Below are 25,350 nucleotides of genomic sequence, written 5' to 3'. Positions count from 1 at the left end.
TTATTATCACTATTGTTGAAAAGTATGGATGCTTAAAAATTTGTATTAGAAACATGTATACATTAAGTATAAATTTCTTTTGGGTCACTTTCTATTCCAGATCAATTGCCATCTTTCTTCTCCCTGTATATAAGTCAGTTTGCAATGAACAAGACTGTTAAAATAGTTAAAACCAGCAGTATATAATTTTACATATCTTGTCCTATGCTTTGATCTTAAATTGAATTTAATCTGCCATCAAGACAGCATCAAGTTTTAATGTTATATTAGAGGTTTAATACTATCATAATTGTAAAGTACAGTGCTCTAATTTTTTGAGACTTACTGAACACAAATCAGTTAAAGCACAGACTGCAGAATCACATGGTAGGGCACTCATTTTCTTAGAACTTGTTATTCTTTAAACTTTCTATATATGCTTTTTAATTAAAAAAAAAAAAAAAAAAAAAAAGATACACTTGTGTCTTTTGTTTTTGTTATTGTTTTTTTCATTAAAAACAACCAAACAGTTTACAGTTCTGGTGGTGGTGTTGATTTTTTGTTGTTGTCGTTGTTTTGTTTTATTTTTTAAAGCAGAAAATCACTGGAAAACATGAACTCTGATCAGGCTGTATTTTATGACCCTACTATTCCCATGGGTTTTTTAGATTTCGGAGGCTGTAAAGTGACATGTGGAAATGTCCCTCACAGAGGGACATCACAGAGGAAGGGAAGCAAGCGCTAATTGAGGTATTGACAGGTTTAGATGAAGCAGAAACACACTAAGAAACTCTGGCTAACAAAAATGAGTATTGGTGAGTAGTGCATTCTGGGACATTAATAGTTTTCATTCACTGTTCATTCATGCAAGTAAGTATACTTTTAAGCACAGTGACTTAGGTCTATAACAGCACAGTTATGAGCTAAAAAACCATGAAATACTATCTGCTGAGGTATAAGAAAGAGTTCTGGTAGAACTAGTCTTTCCTAACCTTTCAGATGAATTCTATTTTTATTGTCTGGATAGCTGCAAGTAGCTCAGTAGCATCTGATACTCTGATGATGGGGACAAACCTCAAAGATACTAAAATCAGCAAGGTACAACTCTCTATTAATGTAGGCATTTGCTATATAAATAAATTAACATAAAGAATATAAAAAAATATACATTTGTATTCTGCATATTAATGCTAACAAGGGTGTTATGACATTGTATATATATATAAAAGTAGTCACATACATGTGGAAGTATGTTCATGGATGTATGAACATACATGGGAGTATGTTCATAGAATCAGGAATTCATGTCAACCTGATTTCAGGTGGCTATTTAGGATGTCAACAAATGCTGCTACCTCAGGAAAGATAGGAAAGGAGGTTCAACTGGGGAGAATATAGAACTGATAAAAAGCTCTGAATACATTTATTTTAATGGACATCAATCTGGTTTCTCCAATCAAAATTCTAACATTAGGTCTTGTCACTGAGACTGTCTGGGAATGGTCTGACTGTCTATGGATTATTAGCTCTACTTGTTGCTGAAAAACAACAAACTTGATTCTTAATCTAATCTATCTTTTGTTTTCCAATACTAGGTCTGTTTTCTACTTTGGTTGCTCAGCATGCCAAAATTTTTTACAGGGAAAAGCAGATCTCTTCAACTGGTCAGCAAAAGGAGACAATTTTTAGAAGAGAAGGAACCATCTTAAAAGCCACACAGTGTAAGAAAAGCTGATAGACTACTTGTGTGTTTAACAACATTTTTTAAAATACGTGTTATGGAAGAAGAGAATTGCTGGTATTGAAAAACTAAGATAGTTTAGAGAAACACAATATTTATAAAGTAAAGATATTCAGTATACTTCTGTGAGTTACATGTGCCCATAAATAAGCAGCAGTTCTTAACAGCAGAAAATCAGAAATGAAAAATCTCATTTGTTACGATTAACTCTAAAATTAGGACCTGATTTGGGAAATTTTTGTGCTTTTTACATTTATTACTAATATGTCTTTGCAGTGTTTTGTCTACTTTAAAGGATAGGTCTTTCCACTGAGGATTTTGAGACTATTACACTGAACAATTATTAAAGCTCCCAGACAAAAGCAGCAGCTGACAATTTGGCTTCAGTACCCAAATGCTTAAGGCCAGAGGAAATAGGCCTTAATTTGAAGCAGGGTTATAGTTATTTGTGCTTATTTAGAGGAACCAATATGCTCATCCAGCTGTGAACCAGAAAACAGGTGCAAATGAGTTTTAAAGCCAAATTTTACACCGCTGTTCCCAGTATTCACAGTGTCCAGCAATATGACAAGGGTACTCCTATATAACTGGGGTCAAGGTGTGTGTGTGTGTTTCTGCTTGCATGCATGTATGTGCATGCATGTGTGACTGAGACAGGAAAAAATGTTTTTCATGCAGTCACATAAGGAGAGTTATTCTGATTACCTGGAAAAGAAAATAAAGCAACCCTGTTTATGTCTTTCACTTGACCTTCAGCTGTCCTGAACAATTCTCTTTTCAATACTCTCATTAAAATATATATATATAAAAAAAAAAAAACCTCTATTTATCTGGAGATGGTGTTTACCCTTTGCCAAGGAAAGACATCATAAATACCAGTGTTTCATGCAGGAGTAAATTATACCCATCTATCTCATGAGCAAAGCATGTTGCATGGGGGCTGCAGGTCATTTTCCTGTATAATACCTTCCCGCAGCACAAATTTTGCAAGGAGTTCAAGAGACTTGGTTATTTTTTTCCTTTACATTGTCTTTCAAGTGAATAGGAATTCACACCCCCTCTTGCACATACAGAATGAACACTTCTGCCAAACAAGGGTGTTTGGCAAAATGAACACTCACTTGCCAAAATGACAATGGTAATATTTCAACTACTGGCAAAGGAAGAAAGAAATCATGCTGTCAAACGCAGTTTCACATTTTGAATGCAACAGACATTGAATATAATCAATGAAGCAGCTAGTTACAGGGTCAACATGAAAATATTCTCTCTCTCACTCTCAATCTCTCTCTCTCTTTTTTTTTTTTTTTTAACCGGCTCCTCATTCACCTTTTACTATCACCTTCCTGAGGGGGATTCATAGTCAGCTATGGCTACTCTGGTTCCTCAGATTCTGGTTCCCAGGCATTGATTTACACACGAAATCTATCATAGGGGAGCTAATGGATGGACTTTTCTAAATATTTTTGAGTCTTTTATTTAATTTTTCTTTAGAAATATATAACATTTTATTTTTCTGTTCACAAACATGTCAGAACGTATAAACAGAAATTGAGTAATAAGTTTTAGCAAGTCATAACTACAATTTCTCTATGACATGGAAATATTCTGTTTATTTTATTCATAAACAAATGCAACAGTTATCAGCTGCTGTGCAAGCTTCCCTTCTTGTTAAACTGTCTCTGTTATGAAACTGGATTCAGAGTACCAAGAGTACCAAGTACTTGTTCAATAGTAATGCCACTTCATTGAGCATGAATAGAGACAGCTTTCAAATACTAAGAGGCAAAAGGCACTGCTTTCCATTTGCAGCTTCAGCTGTTGAATAGCTTCAAGGCTATTCAACTCCTTGCATGACCTGACTGATCAGACACATGATCAATGGCTTAACCACTTAGATAAACCTTTTATTCTTTTTTATTTGTGCAAACCCTATAGTAAGCAACAGATAGAGTCATTTATCTTATAAAGACTGTGACATAAGCACAGAAATGGTAAAATTTGTTTTATAACTCTGTACTGCTTCTTCACCTACTCCAGGATCTTTCATCACATGAGACCTCCTAGTTAGTGGTGATATGAAATCATGAAATCAGGAGGAATAAAAATGTATATTCCAGTTCCAAACTGTTCCAAAAATCAGATGAATATGCTTACAAAAATCTTCAAAATGCATTTTTTTTGAAAATTTGTGAAAATTCTCAAAATTGCTTTTTTTTTTTTTCCCCAGCCAAACAATACTAGTACAATAGCTCAAATACCTAAAATCAGTCTAAGGCACATGGATTCCCTGGTGGTCAGCTAGGAATACATCCTTGACTCATTCATAGAATCACGGAATATTGAAATTGGAAGAGACTCACAAGGATCATCAAGTCCAACCCCTGGGTCCCCAAAGGATCACCCAAAAAATCAGACAATGTGTCTGAGAGCACTGTCCAAAGGCTTTTTGAAATCTGGCAGGAGTGGTGCCATGGCTGCTTCCCTGGGGAACCTGTTTCAGTGCTTTACCACACTCTTGGTGAAGAACCTTTTCCATCCATTCATTCCGTAAGAAAATAAAAAAATAGTTTTGTCAAGTAAAATATAAATAAAATTTCTCTTGTCTACCATGAAGTAAAGTTTTCACTAATTTCTAGTCAGCTTCTGCTTTCCCTATGGATGAATGCTTCTAGACTTCTTGCTAAGAACAGACTGCCAGAATGATGGGTAGGACACAATCTCACATTGTATAGCCATATTGCTACTCCTCTGCAAATAACTTTTCAAACCCAGCATTTTTTTTTTTTTTTAAACTACTTATAAAAGAAAGAAAGAAAGAAAAAGATTTATCAGATTACCTAAAATCCTGTCAAGAACGTTCTGAGATTTTATCTTGAGAAGCACTTGCACTTTTCTGCTCTCTGTTAGTTGATAGACAATCTGGCTGTTCTTTGAAATTTGACAGAAAAATCCCTTATTAAAGAGTTTTACCGTTGTCCCATAGTATTTCACCAAGATTTCAGAATTGAAAGATGTCAGAAAATAACATCTCTTTTTCACTTGCTTTACTAGTAAGAGAATTTAAAATAATAACAATATCAGAATGATGCCAAACTATTAACTGAATATGAATGTTCTAAAAATGCAAGTGCTGTCACTGTCAAAGCAGCTGCAACTACAACTTTCAACTGAGACAAAAGCAGATTCCTGTATCATCTTTCCTTTACCTACACAAGGAAAAGGTTACTGAAAGCAGAGTGCTCCCCCCCACCCCTTTCTTCCTTTTTCTCACTTTCTTGCTTTCTCTCTCTCTTTCTCTTTCCTTCTCTTTCTTTCCTTCTTTCTTTCTTTCTCTCTCTCTCTCCCTCCCTTCTCTCTCTCTTTCTCCTTCTTGTAAGTGGATTGATGATCACGAGATGCCTTCAGAACATCTTGTGGACAACAGTTTCCCTCAATTCCCAGGGAAGAGAAAGGAGGAGTATACAACCTGGCTTCTTTGACTACTTCTCCAAATCAAACAATTGGCTCAAAGAGTTTGCCTCATCTTCCGCTAGTATTTAGTCCTGCAATTTGAATAACAGTAGTCTATTTTGAAGATTCAGGCTCTAGTGGTGGCAGACTTTAAAAATATGTAAGAGTTAAAGTAGAAAGAGAAATCCGGACTCATCTTATATGGAGTAGAAAAGAAACTTATTTTCCCTGCCAAGTTCAAGCACTTACAATTTCAATAAACAGAAGAACTGAAACTTCCAGTCTCCTGTGTTGCAGTTGTGTTTGGTGATACATACTTTAATCACACAAATATTGTTTTCCCACAAGATACAATCACCTTCAATACAGGGGATTACACAATGCTCAGCGTTATGCAGATAGTAAATGATGCTACTTCTCCTATTCCTGTATTATTTTTAGTTATGTACTTGGCTAGAAAATAGTGAATGCATGGAAAACTGCAAGAAAGAAGACTCATCTTTCTGTTAGGCTTGATGAATACCATGTAGGATATTTTCATTTTACTCCATTTTCTGCATCAAAATTCCAATTTCCTAGAAGGTGATCTCCCACATGCTTTGACAGATGTTGCTGCATTCATTCTTTTATTTCTAGATGCTCAAGTTTTGAAAAATTGCTTAACATTCCTGAATGCAACTGAAGTCTTCCTAGCAATATGCCCTGATTATCTAGAAAGCAAATCATTTCTAATAACATTTCTTTTAACATGTGGCATATGTTTGCTGTCTTTGAGGTAGTTACACAAGTAGAAAAGAAAAGATCCAAACATATTTAACAAAATTTTCCAAGGACAACTCAGAAACTTTTTTGAGTTGTGTGGTTCCTGAAATGTTTTTGTATTTACATTGTGTACTTGACTCAGTTGTTCTGTATGAGTGATATCAACCAAGAGACAGAAAGCCCAGAACTAGTCTTACAATGAAGAGCTCATTAGGGAGCTGAACTCTAGTGAACTGTGGAGGGGGGTCGAAAAATAGAAAAGAAAACATGCAGTCATATCTGCAGTGCCAAAGAAAGTAGAAGCCTTCTCAGCCATGTGTCAGTTAAATACATTTTTAATGCAGCTGCTAACAAATAATAATCCTTTGATTTTCTTCCCAAAAGCTTGCAAAGTTGCTGGCAGCTCCAGTAACTCTTTTAGTTTCTATTGTCAGCTCTGGCAGTCTCATAAATCTCACCAGTCTCTTACACCTCTCTATCCAGAGCTCTAGTTACCTGCCTCAGATTTTGCCAGAATAAATCCCTATAATATCACACAGTTTCTTTCCCCAAAAGTCTAACCTCCTTTCTGAACAGGCTGTTGTTGTGTTTTTAATTAGATAGCATCCTTTGTAGAGAAAGGGACTTTGAGATAAAAAGCTGAAAAAAAAGGGTCACTGGTAATTTATTGCATGTACTAGAGCTGAGCTAGCTGGTAACTGCAAGACTGTAAAACTGAAAAATTAGTTTTGTAGAAACATTGGAAGATTTGGTACTCCAATTCAGGTAAAAACAGAGAGGAATATGAACCCTTATCTTAATCTTATTGAAACCTTTCAGGAAATGCACAAAAACATCATCTGTCAAGAATTACCATGTCATTACTCCTGGTAAAGAAAAATACATAATTCAAGAGCAGCCTGTGAGACAGTTTTCTCTCTCTGTTTTGGGATCAACTAGTACCACAGAGCACAAAGATGTAAACTAAACCATTTCTTTAGAGACCAGTCTTTCAACTTCAAATTTTCTGAATTATTTGTGTGTCAGCCATCTTGGACTTGATTCAGGGAGACTGGTTCACTCATATTCATATTTCATACAGAATAGCACCAGTATCGGGAGCACATGCTTTGTGAAACAAAAGAGAGAAAGCAAATGGAGAGACAAATCCTTCTACACTGTTACTGACAGCTAATTACTGCCTGACTACTACAGTGTTACTGCTATCAGCAGTGCATCTAAAGATACAGTCTTGTGGATTAAAAAAAAGCACAGCTCTGGAAGATGATGATATGAACAGCTTTTCTACCAAGCTGTTTGTCAATGGGTCCCATATATAACCCTACAGAGAAGGCAGTGTTAGAGAAAGACTGCTCCTGGCAGCCCTGTAACAAGAATCCTGCGCAGCATAGGGGAAATCCCTCTACTTTTCTGTGCCTGGCAAACCCATAAGTCTTGGCAATTATGCACAGATGGAGAATAATTATTTTTCTCAGTTCTGTAAAAGAAAAACAGGAAAACAAAAATTCATACAGATTAATCAATTTTTACTTTTATAGTTCAGAAGGAAAACTTCAGAAGATTGCAACACTGCCAAAATGTACAGGTAACAAGAAAAAAAATAAATAAATAAAAGAGGATTTCAGTCTTTCTTAATGCACTGGGCTGAGCAGAGTCAAAACCAGTATGTGTGTACGATCACCAGGCTGTCCTCCAGGAATTTCTTGCACCTGCCTTCAGATCTCTGCAAGATCGTGGGGTCACAGTATAGAGAGGGAAGTAAGCACCACCATTGTGCAATTCATCCTGAGTGAGACAACTTTCAAATATGATGAAACTCAACTACATATAGGAAGAGTCTAATGGCTAGCTGAGTTTAGACTGAAGCACAGCTGATTTTACTAACTCTGGATATACTGTCCACAGACTAATCTCTGGAGGAGCCAGTTTCCTCACTCGTGCCACATCAGTGTTTCTGGGAGCTTCCTGGCCAAGAGTGAAGTGAATGCCCACTCCAGCACTTCCTCTCAAATCCAGAGTGCAGAGACTGCTAAGAGAGAGGCAGACATCTTACTAGCTTTGGAAAAATGCTTTGTGTCCAGTAGGACTGAAGTTGTGCTGAAGCTGATCAGCCAGCTGGAGATAATCCCATGCACTGCAGAAACACTAATGTATCTCAAAAACCTTACGCTTTCAGGAGAATGTAGATAAATGCTGTGGGACCCATGCTGGGCCCACTGACTCTGATAATATGAGCAGCTCTGTGTCTGTGACAATCAAAAGGAAAAACCATGTGCCAACCACAGGTTTGAAAAGGTTGCTGCACCAGGACATCTTTGCAGGAGTGTGAGATTGCTGATATTTTTAGACAATGGTAGGCTGCTTGGGTGAAACTCTGATCCTGCAGAAGTCCAGAGGAGTTCTTTAACTGACTTTTCCTTCGCCAGGATTTAATTTGCTGGAATATGAGTTATACTGAAAACTTCTACTATCTTATTATTCAGTACTTATACAAGCTAAAAGAGATGTGCTAAATGAGACCTAATCTGTAGAATATTAAAAAAAAAAAAAAAATTCCTTTCTATGTTTATAAAATCAAGAAAAAAAATCTGAAACTCCTTAATATTGCCCATTATTATGCATATCCTTGATTCATGACTAATGTACTTTAATTCAGTCACAGGGTATGCTTTAAACAATTCACTGCTGCATTATGTGCTTCACTTAATATGTTCAGGATTTTGTTTGTTCCCTTCAGTATCCCACACTGAAGATACTAATGAAAAATTTAGTCATGATGGCATTGTTTATGACATACATAGCTGTGACACATGATAATTTCACAACCATTTCAAGACACCATGTGGTTTCTTTTGACATTTTGTGACAGGCTGTGTTATCAAGCACAATTGTTTGCACAGGAAACAACTGTGACACGTGGTCCTTGGGATATTATGTTATCTTCTGATAATGATGTCATTAACATGTGTATACTATAATTAATGACTACAAGAGCGATTCATTTGAGTAAGGCTTATGAATCAATTTCATCTAAAAAAGGAAAGAAAACCTGTAATTATTAGGGCTCAGATCCTGAAAGCTACTAACTTGCAACCTGCTACAGCTACACCGGGTGACCCATTAATTGAGGCACATTAACTAAGAAGCATTTATTTCTCAGTTACATTATAGAAGCTTGGATTAAAATCCAAGATTTATTAGAATAGACTAATCTTGTAGAGATCAATGAGAGGAACAGAAACCTAGCAGTGCTCCAAAACCCTTTTCCAACTTATCTCCTACCAGTGGTAGCCAGAAAACAATTACATTTCATCAACCTAGCTAACTCAATGAAGCTGAAGACGTGTAGATAGCAGATACACTGGAGTGGGTCTTTCTCCCATAGTCCGCAAGACAGAAAAATACACTTATATCCTTGTCTGCTGCATAAAAAATAGACTATCTTAAAGGCAGTCTCAGACACATAAGGCTTTCTTATATAAGCTTAATCTTTTCTGTCTCTCACTGTTGTGCTGGACATCCTCTTGACCAGGTAAATTTTTTTTGCCATCGTATTTTTGACTTATATATATATGACTGTTTAATGTCCTCATGTTAGTCATACCATGGGCTTAGAATAATGCCTGTTGTGCTTTCACTATAAACTTAATCCTGCTTTTCACCACTTAGAGTTTATAAAAACAAATATGTTCATATTCCCAAAATTTGTTTTCAAGCCCAATGTTTCACTCCACTCCCATAAGGCTAGCAAAATTTCTCAGACACTTTTTTATTTGATTTTTTAGAAGGCTGTGTTTGGGCATAAAGTGAATTTTCACAGGGATATTTGCATTCAGAAGCAGCCACACAAGAATATTTGGTAGCGAACAAAACTGCCAACTTGCCACAGTCCTAGGCCTCAAGAAAACTGCCTATGTTGTGTCTAAAAAGACTGGAATGAAACCAGATCCCTGTTAAGCCATCTGAAAATATGCTGTTTGCAGAAGCTACAGCCAATGAAGCTGAATTCTCCAAGCAGATGAAAACCTACAGCATCTCCACTTAGTTAGAGAAGCACAGATACAGAAGGAAAAGCTGGCTCCATGTGTGTCTTGCTGGCCAACCTTTCCATTTCTGTTTAAAAGATGAACCTCCAAAACATCCTCGAGTGAATGAACAGTGACTTTTAAATCACGCCAGCCACAGGGCTGGGAGAGGAGAGGAGGAAGATAGGGATCCACAAACAGAGCCACTTCCTGCCTATCCTGGTAGCCCCCAAAGCACACATTTTGAACTGGAGTCAATAATGCATCTGGCATTAGACAGGTTTTTCCAGAACAAAGGTAGTTGCTTATGTTCATGCAAAACCAAACCAACGAACCTTTTTTTCAAGAGACACCACTACTTTCAGTTGGTTCAGTTTCTCTTTGGGAGACCTGAGTACACCTCTCCTGTCCTACTGCTTTATATACACAGTTGATCTCTTTAACTTTTCTGTTGCCTCTAGTATATTATTTTTATAGAGTGAGCATACAGATTGTATTGCATAAATAATGATTTATATGCATCGTTAACTTCACTTTGAGGCTTGAAATACTGAACATGTACATATTAGCTCTCCTTCTGTAACTCCGGAATCACTGTATCTATCTCAATGAGTATTATTCATTTTTAAGTGACAGGGAATAAAATTACAAATACATTTTTATGATGTAAACTACAAAAATATATAAAAAGTCAAGAAATACAACCTTTGAATCCCTGAAACAGTAACTAATAGAGGAGTATTAACACCAATTGACATGAGATATAATTAAGGAGTTAACATTGGGAACTCATTCTGTCTACCTCACAAATATGTTATATCTATATTTGTACACATATTTACCATTAATAGAACTGTTGCATTTCAAAAATATTACTGTGATTCTGTTAAAAATAACCAAAATATGATTGTTCCTCCAAAAGAAAGCTCCTTCTGTTAGGGAGGGGCATAAAAGTAGATTTCCAATGTATTTATTGAAAAAGAAAGAAACAAACAAAAACATTTAAATGAGGTGTATGAAATGCCAAATAAATCAGATTTACAGCAAATGGACAATTTCTGCTGAGAAAATATTACATGATAGACATAGAGTATGATAGACTTAACAGTCACTACATGGTTTGCATAAAGGTCTGAATACTCCTCATGTACAGATCCCCCACAACCTGATCTAAATAGGTAGTACATAACATTTCATACAGTATGACACTCCCTCTTCTGGGCATGAAAGCATGAGAATAAGTTATTCTGTTGTAAGGTAAAAGGAGGGAAGTAGAAATGCATAATTATTCTGGTATAACTCCCCTTATTTCAGCATTGATGTGGAATTCACTGGGTAACCTTACATCATGCTGTGTGAGAAACAGGTTAATGTACTGGTGAGTCAGGCTGTCTTGCCCTCGGTAGGCTGGAAGTACATGATGTATCCCCTAAAAGCACTCTGACTCCTGTGTTTTCCAGGCAAAGGTGTCCCTGGATGGCTCCATGTTAAACCCCAATCCTCTATAATTCACAGATACAGCTTGCTCATTCATATGCAGAAAATGGGGCATAATTTTTTTCAGGTTAATGCCTTGGGTTTCATCTATCCATTCATGTGTCCCATGCCTTTGGAAGTAATTTCAACTAAGCTGCAAAAAGTCTCCAGAAAAAAGTACCCATGTGAGAGATTTGTATTAATACAGCTATGTCATATTGCTATTAGAGTGTACTACAATAACCAGTAAAAGCAGAAACAATCTTGAATATGGACAAGATCTAAGGAACTTAAAGAGATTTGGAGAAGACAGCATATATTGGTATATGTGTATAAACACCTAAAGACACAGTTTATTTTTAACGTCTGAAGAACCATCTATCAGCAAAGCTGTGGTAACTGGCCAGGTCCACATGACTATCCTACAGCAAATGGGAGGAAATTCAGCCTCTTTCTCTTTAATTGTTGAGTAATTACCTTGCATCACACCCATGTTAGGCAGGCATGGATAGCTACCACAGCTCAGTGGAGGCCAAGCCATCAGCTTATTGGTGCTCACTTGATTGTACATGTATATCTGAGTTCCCCTTTCTAGAAGAGCTGTTCACTCTGCTACATCAAATAAATCTACTTCATCAAATAAATAACTAGCTAGCAATGGTTAAAAGCAGATTGCAAGAGAAAAAGGAGCCCTTGTCATTCCTAGTCAAGCTAGATAGTGGAAACTGCCAAACTTTCACTCCTCACCAGGTTGTTCCCTCCTTTCTCAGTTATCTGAATACCTCTTTGCTCTGGCAGGTCTCTACATCCACACTAAAGGCTTTCAAACTGGAAAGGGAGCTAACTAACTCTGCACAATGAGTTATGCAGCTGGGAATGCCTAAACAAAGTCAATCCTGAAAGGCAAGAGATGCTATAGGTAATTGAACTCCAGAACTTTTTGTTCACATTGGTCTATCCACCTTCATTGAAATATGTCTGAGAACACATAAAAATGTTACACAGAGTCAGTAAAATCCCGAGGGCAGCCTAGACTGCTTTGCACTCCTGCAATGATCTTCCTTAACATTTAAGCACATGCCCATTTTCCTTAAAAGCTAGGAACTTCATTTAACTATTATTTAAATCTTAGAGATGAGCATTTAGCAAACGGTAATTGGATTTTCAACAACAATATGCAACCACTTATGAAAAGTCTGTTCTTCCTTATTTCGGCTTGGCAAGTCACCACTTAAAATCTGATAGCAGATTTTCCTTGCTAAAAGTATGGGTTTATGCCTCTAAGTGCATGGCAAAGAGCCAGCTTGTACCAGAAGAAAATGCTACAGATATGCTGCATTGCAAAGTTAGACAAAAATAACAGAGCACTGCTTTCTTATGGAGCACTTACAGTAATAGGCACTCATTTAAAAAGCCAGTTTCGAGATAAGACCACAGAAGTGAAATCCTGCTGCATTACTGTGTATGTACATGTATGCAATTACCAAAACCAATGATTAGTAATTAAAAGTCAGGAAAAAATAGTCATCTAATAGATGCTCTTTTTACTCTCTGAAGGCATGCAACAGAATGTGAAGGCATACAACAGAATGTACTTATGTAAGACCTCTGTTGAGGTATCCTTTCTTGAAGGAAGGGGGAAAAGAATTATTTTTGAGAAAGCAGTCTCCCATTTCATGATCACAACTTTATATCAGCTAATCTTCAGAAAATACATTTGGTATGAAAATCTTTTTTTTTTTTTTTTGAGGAGAGAGATGGAAGTAAGAGGAGAATGGGATTGTTTCAAAGGTACTTACAGCTCAATGTAATGCATCAGTTGGTAGAAACAAATTCTGCTTAGGTCACTGGTGATATGATTTAGGAATGTATTTTAGCTGATACAAGAAAATGTCAGAATGGGAAGCTGGAACTAAGACAGCTTGTGGTGCTGACTGAAAGCATGCCTACTGATGTTAGTTGGTGTATTTATTGCCAAAGACTAACAATATTTGCTGAAGATTGATTACACATACCTACAGAGTATGGCATACGATATATATACACAGGCTTTTCCTTAAAAGCTTAAGTTAAATTTTAAAACACCACCAACAAAACCCAAACCTCAGACTAACTCCTAGCAACATAGGCTTAAATTCCTAGTCTTCTGCTTTGCTCATCCTTCAGCATCTCTGATGAAATGAAAAAAGATTGTATGCACATCATTTTTATAAATCAGGGCTCTACTTTCAGAATGAAGACACGGCTTTAACAATATAATATTAAGGATATATCTTTGGGTGAACGTATAGGAAATACATAATAAAAGGGAATAAATTTAATGTAAAAAAAATTAATAAGAGTGCCACATCTGAAAAAAATATTCTTTTTAATAAAGGTAAGATTTCCATCATAGCTCTAAAACTTTTTTGCTGCTAAGACCTAGATATGTGATTTTATTTTGTTGTAATGATTTGAAATCAGACAGTCACTTTCATCAGATCAACCACAGACCAATCATTTTATGAGTCTCTCTGAAAACTCCTACAGTTAAGTAAGTAGAATAAGAAGTACATTCAGAAATTCACTATAATACCTGATCTTGTCTAGATTTTGTTGTTGTTCCTTTTTACATTCTTTAATTTGGTGAGAATAACATATAACATAAATAACATATTTGTGCAGGTGTCCACATATTCATGCATATTCCTAGATCACCTGAGAACACATCTGCTTGCACAATGCAGTATGCCATGGTGAAGCTTTGCAGCAACCACAGCTAAAACAATTTCATCATGGCAATCCCATGAACCTACTTGTGACTGCACAGACTGCTGTTTTAATGTTCTGATAAAGGTGGACAGTGGTCAACTTTCACAAACATCTAAATGCTTAACGGATACCATTACTTACTCTTTTGCAAAGTCAGAAGGAGGCTTTGCATATTTCAAAACAAAACAACAACTTTAATGGAAAATACTAATTCAACAGTCAAGAACTATAGTTGGAAGTATAACATTTATTCTCCCATTGAAAAAGCATTTGCCTTTTCTTAATTTGATTGTGTATTCACCTACATCCATACATTATGTGACACAGCTTTCCTGGGGTCTACTATGAATTTACCAGATGTAAGTTAAGCATTGAATAAATGATGCTAGAGAAGGTAAAATGAATTTCATAAAGATGTACATAGTGCCTGGACAACACAATTCCTACATGATCAAATATTATAACTCAATATGGAAAGGAAAAAGAAAAATGAATGTAAGATTAATTATTCTGTAGCCTGATGGAAACAGTTAAAAAAATATATGGATTTGGTTAGATTAACCATAAGTAATTACAACAACAGTAAGAGCTCATTCATTCATTAGCTCCTGGTTTGTTAGACCCAATCGATTCATTTCTTAACCCTGCAGGATCCTAATAAGATTTATCTGAAAATGGAGCCATGCTTCTTCAGGTACCCATACTGTGGAGATACTCAGAAAACAATCAATTGATATGGTCATAAGTGGACACTTTTTTTTTTTTTTTTTTTCCTCCACAAAGAGCATAACAGCAATGGATTAAGAAATGTTCAAGCATCACATATCAAAAAAATAACTGAAAGAACAACGTGGAGAGGAGCTCATGTGCTTATGCAGAGGTTGAATCTTAATGGCTAGAAACACAGTTCAGGGGGAAGGAAACCTGTTTTGCACAAGGCAAATACATTGAGACTGCTGAAAGAAAATCTACATTTACAAATCCTTCATTCTGATTGTACCTGACATGCACAGCAGGAATGAGTATAAAAAACAATGCCTTAAATTCTTTTGTACACAGCATTTTCAGCTTGTAGACGGCTTTTTTTCTTACCTTGAATTTTCTGTTCCTTTTGCATGCCTCCCAGATGTAAATTTTATTTTTACGTTGATTATCACAGAATCTGTACACAATATTTATACTGTGTACCACAGCTGGATTTTCACAGAAGACTATGAACAAAGCTACCACGCAAGCCTTTTTGAAAAAAAAAAAAAAAAAAAAAAAAGGAAGAAAAAACCCCCTATTTTTCAAGCAAAAAGTACTACAGAAAATGACACTTTCTTTATATTTGAAGACAAAATTGCTTCTTTTAAGAAAAGCTTAAAATTGCACCCGTAGAAGCAGTTGCATAAGATTGTCTTCAGGTAATAGCGACATTTGATATAATATTTAAAAAGAAATAAACTCTTCTTATACAAAGCATTAAATATTTGCATATAAACCACTTTTTTTTTTTTTTCTTTTTTTCCTCTCTCTCTTTTTTTTTTTTCCTGTTGCTGCAAGCGAATTATACAGCAAAATGTATGTAACTGATTTGGGGTCTCTGTCACTTGATATTCAAGTACAGTTTATACCTACTTATTTTTAAGCTACAGCAATTTATTTTGTTATTGTTGTTATAACTCAATGTTTCTTTCTTTCCTTGTTTTATGTAAATGTTATTTTTTACATTAAATTAAAGCTATGAATTAATAATCAGCTATGGAAGAAAGACACTTTAGTACACATACTAATAAAGGAACAAACTCCCAGTCATTGCTGGAAAACAGAACAGAAACATTTTAATGACCCTAAATCCCAAATAAATTAATTTAAGAAGAGTTATGATGCAGTTTCTATGATGGCATTCAGTAAACAAAACTAGTCAATAACCTTTTGAAACAGGTCTTGTGCTGAAAAAGACTGTGGTTCATTCAAAGCTCATTCAAAGTGCAGAATAACCCTTGGTATATAAGAAGAAATATTATGATTTAAATACCATCCACACTTTTTGCTGCTCAAATAGCATTTTGTGAATCCAAGACTCACATAAAATGATTAATGCAAAACTCTGACATGGATAGTTGGAAGGGTGAATATGGAATGGTGGTGACCATGAGGTCACTCATTCAAACGGATTAAGAAACAAGAATAGTCTTCTTTTTTTATGAAAAAAAAAAAAAAAATCAGCAAAGTCTGGCATGCAACCGGCTGTTACACTCATTCTGTGCCTTGATGAACTCTGCACATTGTTAAGGTGTGGGTTAGTTGGGGGGGAATGTATGGGAAGAAGCCTTTCCTTGGCAAAGCATGGCAAAAAGACAGTCAGGCTGGAACAGGCCAAGGGAAGAAAAAAAGAATTACATTATCTTTTACAGGTTGCCTGTTCAAAGTCTATAAGGAAGTGATGCACAAACATATTGTGGCAGATACCATTCCATTTTCATTCATTTCTCATTATGTGTAGAATTTTGTCTTCCCTTTTTTCAGATAAACTTTGAGAGAGAATGTGATCAAAATCATACTGAAGTTAGTCTGAGTGAAAAGAGACTCATGCTGTTGCAAATAAATAAATAAATAAATAAATAAATAAATAAATAAATAAATGGGTAGATGAGGATGGACAGAAGAAAGAAAAGAAAAGGAAAAATGAGGATCCTGTCCTCTTTGAACCTGAGGTTTTATCCTACTGGAACATGGCTACAACTTTATAAGTGAGATGTACCTTAAAGTTAGTATGGTAGACACAGAAAAAAGAGATGAGGGGAAAAAGGTAGGGATGGAGGGGATGAAGGGGAAGGGAAAGGGATAAGAAACACAGTACTATATCAGCTAACTCTTCTGAAGTGGAAATAGTCATGTGTAGAGCACATACACGCTAAATTAATTTACATCCCACTATTGCTTTACAATGCACTCTCGATTGAAGTTTATTTAATCTTTGTTAGTAAAATAGGCCCAAGTCCTGATGACATTGCAAATATAAAAATAAGCAACAATACATCATGCCTGCACTTCCTCTACAAGAAGCCAACATTAAACCCAGCAAACACTGCATACCACTCCACCTCCCCCCTGTAATTTAAAGTAATGTATTCACAGGATCATCTGTATTTTAAGACATTACTCAGGAAAATTGTTTGGTTGAATACAAACACAAGCATGAAAATCTGGGGAGCCATATACACCATAAGCATTAAATGCCTCTTAAGGTAAACATTCAAGAAAAAATGACTGCACACCTTTATATGTGCTGAATTTGAAATCCATTTGACTCTATATAAACCAGTGGACACCACTACTGAATTACAGACATGGTTAGTTTTTAGTCATTACCACGTGGATTATAGGGAGAAAAAAAAAAAAAAAAAAAAAAAGAAAGAAAGAAAAAAAAAAAAGAAATAAGCTCTTACAACGGTGTCCTAACACTATTTGTATTAAGACACACATTTATATAGCTGACTTTGAGATTTAGAACCACTCCAAAATTTACATAGCTTACTATTCTAAGAAAACAAGAGAGAAAAAAAAGAAAAAAAAATGATCTTTTTCTGAGGATGTTCTATCTGTTCTATAATGAGCAACTCAGAAATGAGTAATCCTGAAATTCTGTCTGTCAAATACTCTTAAATTCAGTGGCATGTATTTTCCTTAAAAATTTACTGGGATGTTGCATTCCAGAAGTGTTTATTTACATTTCATATGAAGGCAAACCTAAATCTGAATAATTATTTTTTAAATTATCTCTCAAGAAAACAACCCTTAGAATTATCCAGAGTATTTCTTCACAGACAAGAGATCTCCAAGATTACCAGAATATTATATTCTAGCACAGTGTAGTTTCAGTACACGGAAACATTTGGGCTTACTTCCTCGATGAAGTCATTATTGTGAATGGATTATCTTTCTAGCTCGTATCAATCACTGTAAGACCAGCATCTCAAGTGGAGAAGAACAGTAGAGCAGACAATATTCTGAGGTGTTGTTTCAGCAGTGTTCAAGTACATAAAAGCCATAATCCTTGATCTGGAATAAATTCTGCTGCTCAGAAACCTACTGACAACAGCTGGCCAAACCTGAACACCAAATTCATTACAAGAGACATGTAAATTCTTCTCTGAATAAACTAGTAATTTAATAAGAGAAAAGAGATATTGAGATTGAGAAAACAGGACACGCTGTAAAAAAGTGTAAGTATTGGTGATGTTCTTAGTATTCTAAGTAACTCCAAAAAAAAAAAAAAAAAAAAAAAAAAAAGCAGCTGGAGTACACACACTGTGAATCCTACTGCCTATGAGGCTTTCTAAGAACAGTGAAGATATGAAGGTTTTCAAAAGATAAGATCACCACAGCTTTAAACTCATCATTTTTTCAAGAAAATCTTAATACTCTGTATCCACTATGTATCTACTTCAATAGAAAGAGAATTTCTGAAAATAACCCCCATCCATGTGTCATTTTGAATGTTGATATTTAGACAACATGACACCGAGAGATGGAAAAAAAAACTCTGGAAAAAAAAAATCAATGAATATGATATTCTTGATACAAATACAAAATGATATAGTGGGTCCTATGTGCACTTTCTAGCTAGCTAGCTAGCTAAAGATAAATTCATATTTCACCTTCCTGCCAGAAACATTGCTGTGCAGCCACCCTCCCAGAAAAGAAAAAAGGCTGCTATAATCTTTTTCTCCTTTTTTTTTTTTTTTTTTTTTTTTAAGAGAGAGAGAGACAGAAGTCCTTACCACCTCTCCTTTTCTTAAATGAGAGTATTGCAAAGATTTGCATACAAAAGCACTTGAGTATTTGTACTGCAGTGCATCTGACAATTATCTTACAAGAGAAAGCATTCGTTTTAGCCAATTGCCACAGGCTTGGCATTACTGAGAGAAGTAGAAAGCATTTGAATTTACAGAAAAAAAGGGATATTCCAGCTTTCTACCAGCTACCTTGAACATACTTCACGTTTAATTTCACCCTGTTGCCACAGGCACTGTGTTGTTATGACAGCTGATCTGCCATTGAATAGCTGTAAAGGAAAATCAACAAAGGATCGCTTCAGCGATTTTCAGTGCAATTTATTGGAGCTTGTATCTTGCGGCTGCTGCCGCCTGTCGGGGTAATGACACATGATGGGTGATTAAAGTGCAAGTCCTTAAATCAAAGCTGTGCCAATGGTCTGAAGAGGCAGAAAACAGCATTCAGACCTTGTTCATTTCTCCTAGTGGAAGGACCTCATTAGGAAAAAAATGGGCTCTTTTACTAACAAGAGAAAGTACTCGTGTCTAGGGAGAATTTACATGTTTCCAAGATTTACTGTAGCTTTCTTACAGCTTCTTTTAACCCGTGCATTTAATGAAAATAAATAAGTAATTAAAACAGGGAGAGAGTATTGAAATCCATCAGCCCTGGCTTGGAAATTAGAACTGAGCTATACTCTAGTTAGCTCACATCATCACCATTGAACACAGATTTTACCTTTGTCTGCCAAAACTAGGTGGTGAAAGATACAGCTGCCTGCAATGAGGTTAAAGACAAAGATATTTAAGGGTAGCCAGCTGGCCAGCTCATAAGAAAAGACACTTTGTGATATAGAAGCACTTTTGGCCAAATTTGTGCACTGAACAAAAATTCACTTTACTTGAGGTAAATGCAAAATAGGTTTGAAGAAGATAATAAATAAAAAGCTCTTTGATCAAAGATAGGAGAATGTCAGTAGAAAAATAGTGAAACAGAGCACACAATCAGACTAGGGGACTTTGTTTTGTTTTGCCTCAGAAAATACTATTTATAGACCATGGAACTATGAAAAATGGAGCAGAGATAGATTACAAAATATTGGAATAGCTGGGCTCAAGGGAATTTGAGGCAGTATGGTTGCTGTTCTCCCTACAAACATTTTTTGAAGGTATTAGGGAGGGTGATTTTTATTACTGTGTATAATGTATTGCAAATAATCTGTCTTTGCAAATGCGCAACAGGTAATGCCACCCTTACCTGCGGAATATATGCATTTTTGATTAGCAATTTTTGATCTCTATATAGATGCTATTATTTTCTCACAGAAATAAAAATAGCAATCAGACAGATCTCAACATTCCTGTATTCTTGATAAGGAATTATATTCCCAACAATTATGATGAGTATTTAGAGGCCCCCTGGCGAGCAGAACACAGCAAATTCTCCATCACTGGCATTACTGCAGGTGTTACAGCAAAGCAACTCATTTGAATGGCCACATGGGAAGTGCACCTTTATCTTGCCCAGATCAAGTTCATGGAGGAAGCCAGGCATAGACTCCTAGACATTTTAATAAACAAATGCTGCAGTGCTGCAGCAATATGGTGGAACAATTGTTAGATAGCAGTTGAAGAAACATCTTCACTAGATTTAGAATCTCCCTTCAGAAGTGTATTTTGGGATTGTTTGTGTTTATAACTATTATTTTATTTCTTTTGCAGTTAAAGCTAGTTTTGCAATCAGGGTTCCTTTGTTCCATGAGTTGTCCGAGGATGGAGAGAAACAGCTCTTGACTAGACAAGAGGCATCAAAGGAGGCAGAAGCAACAGAAGTGTTAAATTGCCACAGACAAGACTCAAGGCAGCTGCAGGAACAGGGTACTAAACTTCTTTTTACACTCTGACCAGGCTCCCTTTCCGAAACAAAGAGAGAAGAGAACAAAATACAAAAGATAACTTTTTTTTTTTTTTTAATGTTTAAATTGTGAAACTTAACATTAAAAGTATTAGCTGGGATTAATATGCTCCTGCTGGAGGGAAGTGTGGGTCTGATTGGAGCTTACGGCTTTAGGCTGATGTGTTAAACACATAATGCAAATAGTTAAAGAGTATATTTGAGAGGAAAGTTAATGAAACAATTCTGTTTTGTTGTCAGACAGGGTTTCTTGGAGATGTTTTGGTGATCAGATTAAAATTTTTCAGTCTTCATATGAACACTGAAATAAATGATCGATTTAGGAAGGGGCAGGGCTAACATGAGTGCCCCAAACATATTATTTTTATAGGATCATACATACCTTACAGAAAGCTTGCTTTCCAATAGGGATTTATTTATTTATTGTGCAATACTGTTCTATCATGTTATATATAGCTCCTAAAGTAGAATTGGGAAGTGTGAGGTTTATTGAGATGAAGGGAAGAAGGCAGCCCATTTGAAGCAGAAATCTCTTCCCTTGTGACTCTCAAGCAACCTTTAAATAATTTTAGTTCTTCCCTTCATGTTAAAGGCTCATTATCTCTCATAGAAATTCGTTAGAAGTCTTCTCATCCTAAGCACCAGGAGTCATTTCTCAAGATAGCACTAGATTCCTTATTCCAGATCTCTACCATAATTTTGTAATATTGTATTAGTGAATAACTATTCAGAATCACTTATCCTTGGTTCCAAAGAAAATAAAAACTCACTGATCACATTTTTTATGTGCATTTGTTATAAAGGAAGGGGGAAGAATAATAACCACTGAATGAAGATTCTCTGCTTGCACAGTTGCCATTCTAGCCCTGTGGTTCCTGATTCAGCATTGACTCTGGCAGCTCCTTCTTTACACATTTCTTTTACTATTCCTGAAGCCTCTTTCTTTTCCTCTCAACTTTTTTTTTTTTTTTCTTTCCACTTCCTCCTCATACAATATCCCTTCAACCAAAAAGTTGTATCTTCTTTCCTAAGGTAAGGGCATCACATGGCAAACTCTGAGGCACTAAATAAACGTGTATCTGGAGCTACTAACATTTCCTTCATACCTTGAAGAACACTGTTATGCAAGCTAAGTTGGTTTAAAGAAGCTTAAGCTGTCTTTACACCGAGAAAAAAATCGTTTCTGTTTACAAAGAGGTGACACAGGAAATGCTGTAAGACTAAAACATCCACTCTCATTTAAGAGAAGACCAGTCATAAGAACTATGGAAGGCAGAAATTTATCCAGCAATGTTACTGACAGAGTAGCTGGAAACTTTCATTAAATGCGGAGGAGAAGAATCACCTGCACATAAGTGTTTTTAAGTTCACAGTGATGTTATCAATAATTAGCATCTGTATAAACGATGTGTCACTGGTACAAGGGAGAATTAAGAAGAAGAGCAGGACATTACCAAGGGACCATAAACTTCTTTCTCAGGTGATCTGAGCTGCTTCTCATGAACAACCTATATACAGACTGAAGGAAAGTAAGAAGACAATTTATCACAAGGAAGCCAAAGCAAGATATATTGATGCTAATCTTTATTTACATTTTGGAAGGCTGTTTCTTATTTTTTTTCACAGGTTTTCACCAGGCCTGATCACCTTCTGCAACTGAATAAAGGAGGTACTTCGGGTGACCTTGTGAAGCAGGGTAGCGCAGTATGCAGGAACAATTAATTAAGAATACTGTGAATTTAATGAACGAAGCCTGAGGCTTTGGACTAGTAATAGGGCTATTACCAAGGATTAGGGTCCAGAAACTTTTTTTTTGGAGGAGGGGGAAAAGGAGACAGAATAACCATGGAGAAAAATAAAACAATAAATAAGATACAGTACACGGGAGAGTAAAGGCAGGTACAGACCCTCACTTTGGAGTTACTTCATCTGATTAGGTGCAAGTATTTTGTGCCACAATCATGCTACTAGACCTGGGGATCCAGCTATACATGAGTCCATCATGACACACTCCCATCAAGTCACTCCTGAAAGCAGCTTGTTCTTAATGTGTACTTGATTAAAGCTAAAGCCATTCCTTTTCTAAGCAACCACCGACACACTAACAGCATTTGCTTTAATAGCCATGCTGGGAGCAGTGCATGTGTTAGTGTGGATGTATAAGGATGTACAGACGTGCTTTCCTGCTATCTTAGAGCCAGAGGGGTTTTCATTAGATTCAAACAGCAACTGACTCTCCAGGGAAGCTCCTGCTCTTACTTGATAAGGGATGCTCTTTTATCATACATGAAACTGCATGCAGTGATCAGACAGGCAGTGTGCATAGTTGCCAACCAGAGGAAAGCTGTTTTTCTTTAGCATATTACAGCAGTGCATTGCTACTACAGTTAAAGATTGGACCAGAAATGTTCTGTTATGAAAGCCACATAAGCTGGCACTTCTACTGATCCCCAGAAGAAATATGCAATTAATGTACTTACTTGAGAGATTTGGGATATCATGTTATTTTTAGGAAAACAGAGCCAGTATGGTAAATGAGAATGGAGAAGACATTTGAAGTACTGGGCTTGCAAATCTAATAAGGTTGACACTCTTGCTTTCAAAGAACTTAGTTATGCATTCTCTGCATATGAACACCCCTAAAAACAAACATTAGTGGTCTAAAATATAGCTGTCCATTGGAGAACAAGTTGGATTTTGCTTCCTTTGATAAAAATAATATATCTTTTCATTTTCCCATTTACTATTCAACTGTACCTCAAAAAAAGTTAAACACATTTTTGAAATGAGGTGTTAACCCTTTACATCTTTAAATCTCCTTTTCTCTCTCTACTAAGCAATGTTTTTTATCAACCACATAGACTTTTCAGATGCTACCATGTGCAGCTGAGTACAACATTACATTAAAAATAACAAAAAAAGTCTAAACTAAGGATGCAGTAGTGCAGTAGTCAAGCCATTTTCACTGAGTGGTAATATCTGGATCACAGAGAAGTGTTTTAGTTCTTACTTTTAACAGTGAGGTACATGGACTTGCTGACGTCTGCTCCCACATCATTGCTGACCTTGCAGAGGTAGTATCCACTGTCTTCTTCCAAAACGTGTTTAATCAGCAAGGAACCATTTGTGAGAAGCTGGATACGACCGTTCAGTGCAATTGGCTGGAACTGAGGAACGCCGGCACCTAAATCAGGACCAACATAAAAGTAGGTTAGTTAAGAAGAAAAGTCTCTCTCTCTTTTTTTTTTTTTTTTTTTTTTTTTTTTTTTTTAATAAGGCAGGAACTATAGCTTCCTGTTCTTAGAGGCTCAGTTCAATTAAAATACAAATGGTTCTGGCACCACTGGAACAAATGGAGTACTTCTTTGCCAAAATCAAATTCATTAAATGGAAAGAAGAAAGGCTTTCGGAATATAGTGGTAGGAATAATTTCCCATGTTAAAGGTAAGGGGACAAAAAAGGCAGAAAGCAGGAGCAGAAGGGAAAGAGAGAAAATGAAGATTTTCAGACAGCTCATGGATAAAAAGGCACATTTGTTGTACATTTAGTGGCTGATAAATTATTGACAATTACAGCTGAACAGTCATACAAGTATGCATCCCTTATGCATACACCAGATGAATTTCTTATGACTAAGAGGGATGTCTGTTGTAGTAAACATGCAATACTCAAGAGACCTCTAGGACCTTGTTTACTAAACTCTGGGTAACATATAAAAACACATCAGTGACTGTGTTGCTCTTTTCCTCCTACTGCTGACTGACTGATGACATAAAATCCCTGTTCCACCATGTCTGGAGCCAATATTCATTCAGACAGATTAAAAAAAAAAAAAAAAAAAAGACAAAGTAATAAAGAAATTAATCAGACATGAATTTCCATATTTGGTAATAAAATAATAATGGAAAGTCCATAAAAACACAGGAAGCCGAAGATTTCTGTATTAACTTTGGTATTAAGAAATAAAATCTTAAGACTGAAACAACCTTTCAAAACCCATCAGATGTGTACACTTTTAGACACACACTAAAACTCTTCTCTTCAAGATATGGAACTGTGCAAGAAGGGGCAGCTGGTTGGACACAGCCACGAGGAATGGGCCCACATATGTTTTCTCTTATGTCTTCACCAATGACTACTTAACAAGTTTATAGAGCACAATGTCTTTGTCCTTTCCTAGAGGAAGTTTCCTCCCACCTCTGCATGTTTCTGCTTAAATAAAAAGCCAGGAAAGAGAAATATAGAGAATGGCTACTTCATCTTTTAATATTGTAGATGAGTGCACTGTTCCCTTCCACCACGGAGAACAAGCTACACATTTAGCAGAGTTATTGGATATACTGTCTGATGACGCTTGAATTTCTGTTGGAGAGTTAGTCAAAATCAAAGAGGAAAGGTCCAAATCCCAAACCTAGCTGGTTTTATTGGACCTACTTTGTCTTGGAAACAAGACACTGGTGATTTAAGGAAGGGAACTGGATACTG

The 25,350-nt window shown here is 36.0% G+C and overlaps 1 protein-coding gene across 1 annotated transcript in view; it reads right to left on the bottom strand.

Moving 5' to 3' along the window:
- The window catches only part of DSCAM (DS cell adhesion molecule), a gene marked incomplete at both ends in the record, with an annotated part of 475,592 nt that overhangs the window by 120,206 nt on the left and 330,036 nt on the right, over positions 1–25,350 (bottom strand). The window contains one exon of the mRNA XM_084306215.1: positions 23,876–24,049. Coding sequence (XP_084162341.1) covers positions 23,876–24,049 — 174 coding nt within the window. The remainder of the gene's footprint in view (positions 1–23,875; positions 24,050–25,350) is intronic.

The sequence above is a fragment of the Netta rufina genome, assembly GCF_964035555.1.
Source record: "Netta rufina genome assembly, chromosome: 1".
Lineage (NCBI taxonomy): Eukaryota > Metazoa > Chordata > Aves > Anseriformes > Anatidae > Netta > Netta rufina.
This window is presented reverse-complemented; position numbering and strand designations above follow the sequence as displayed.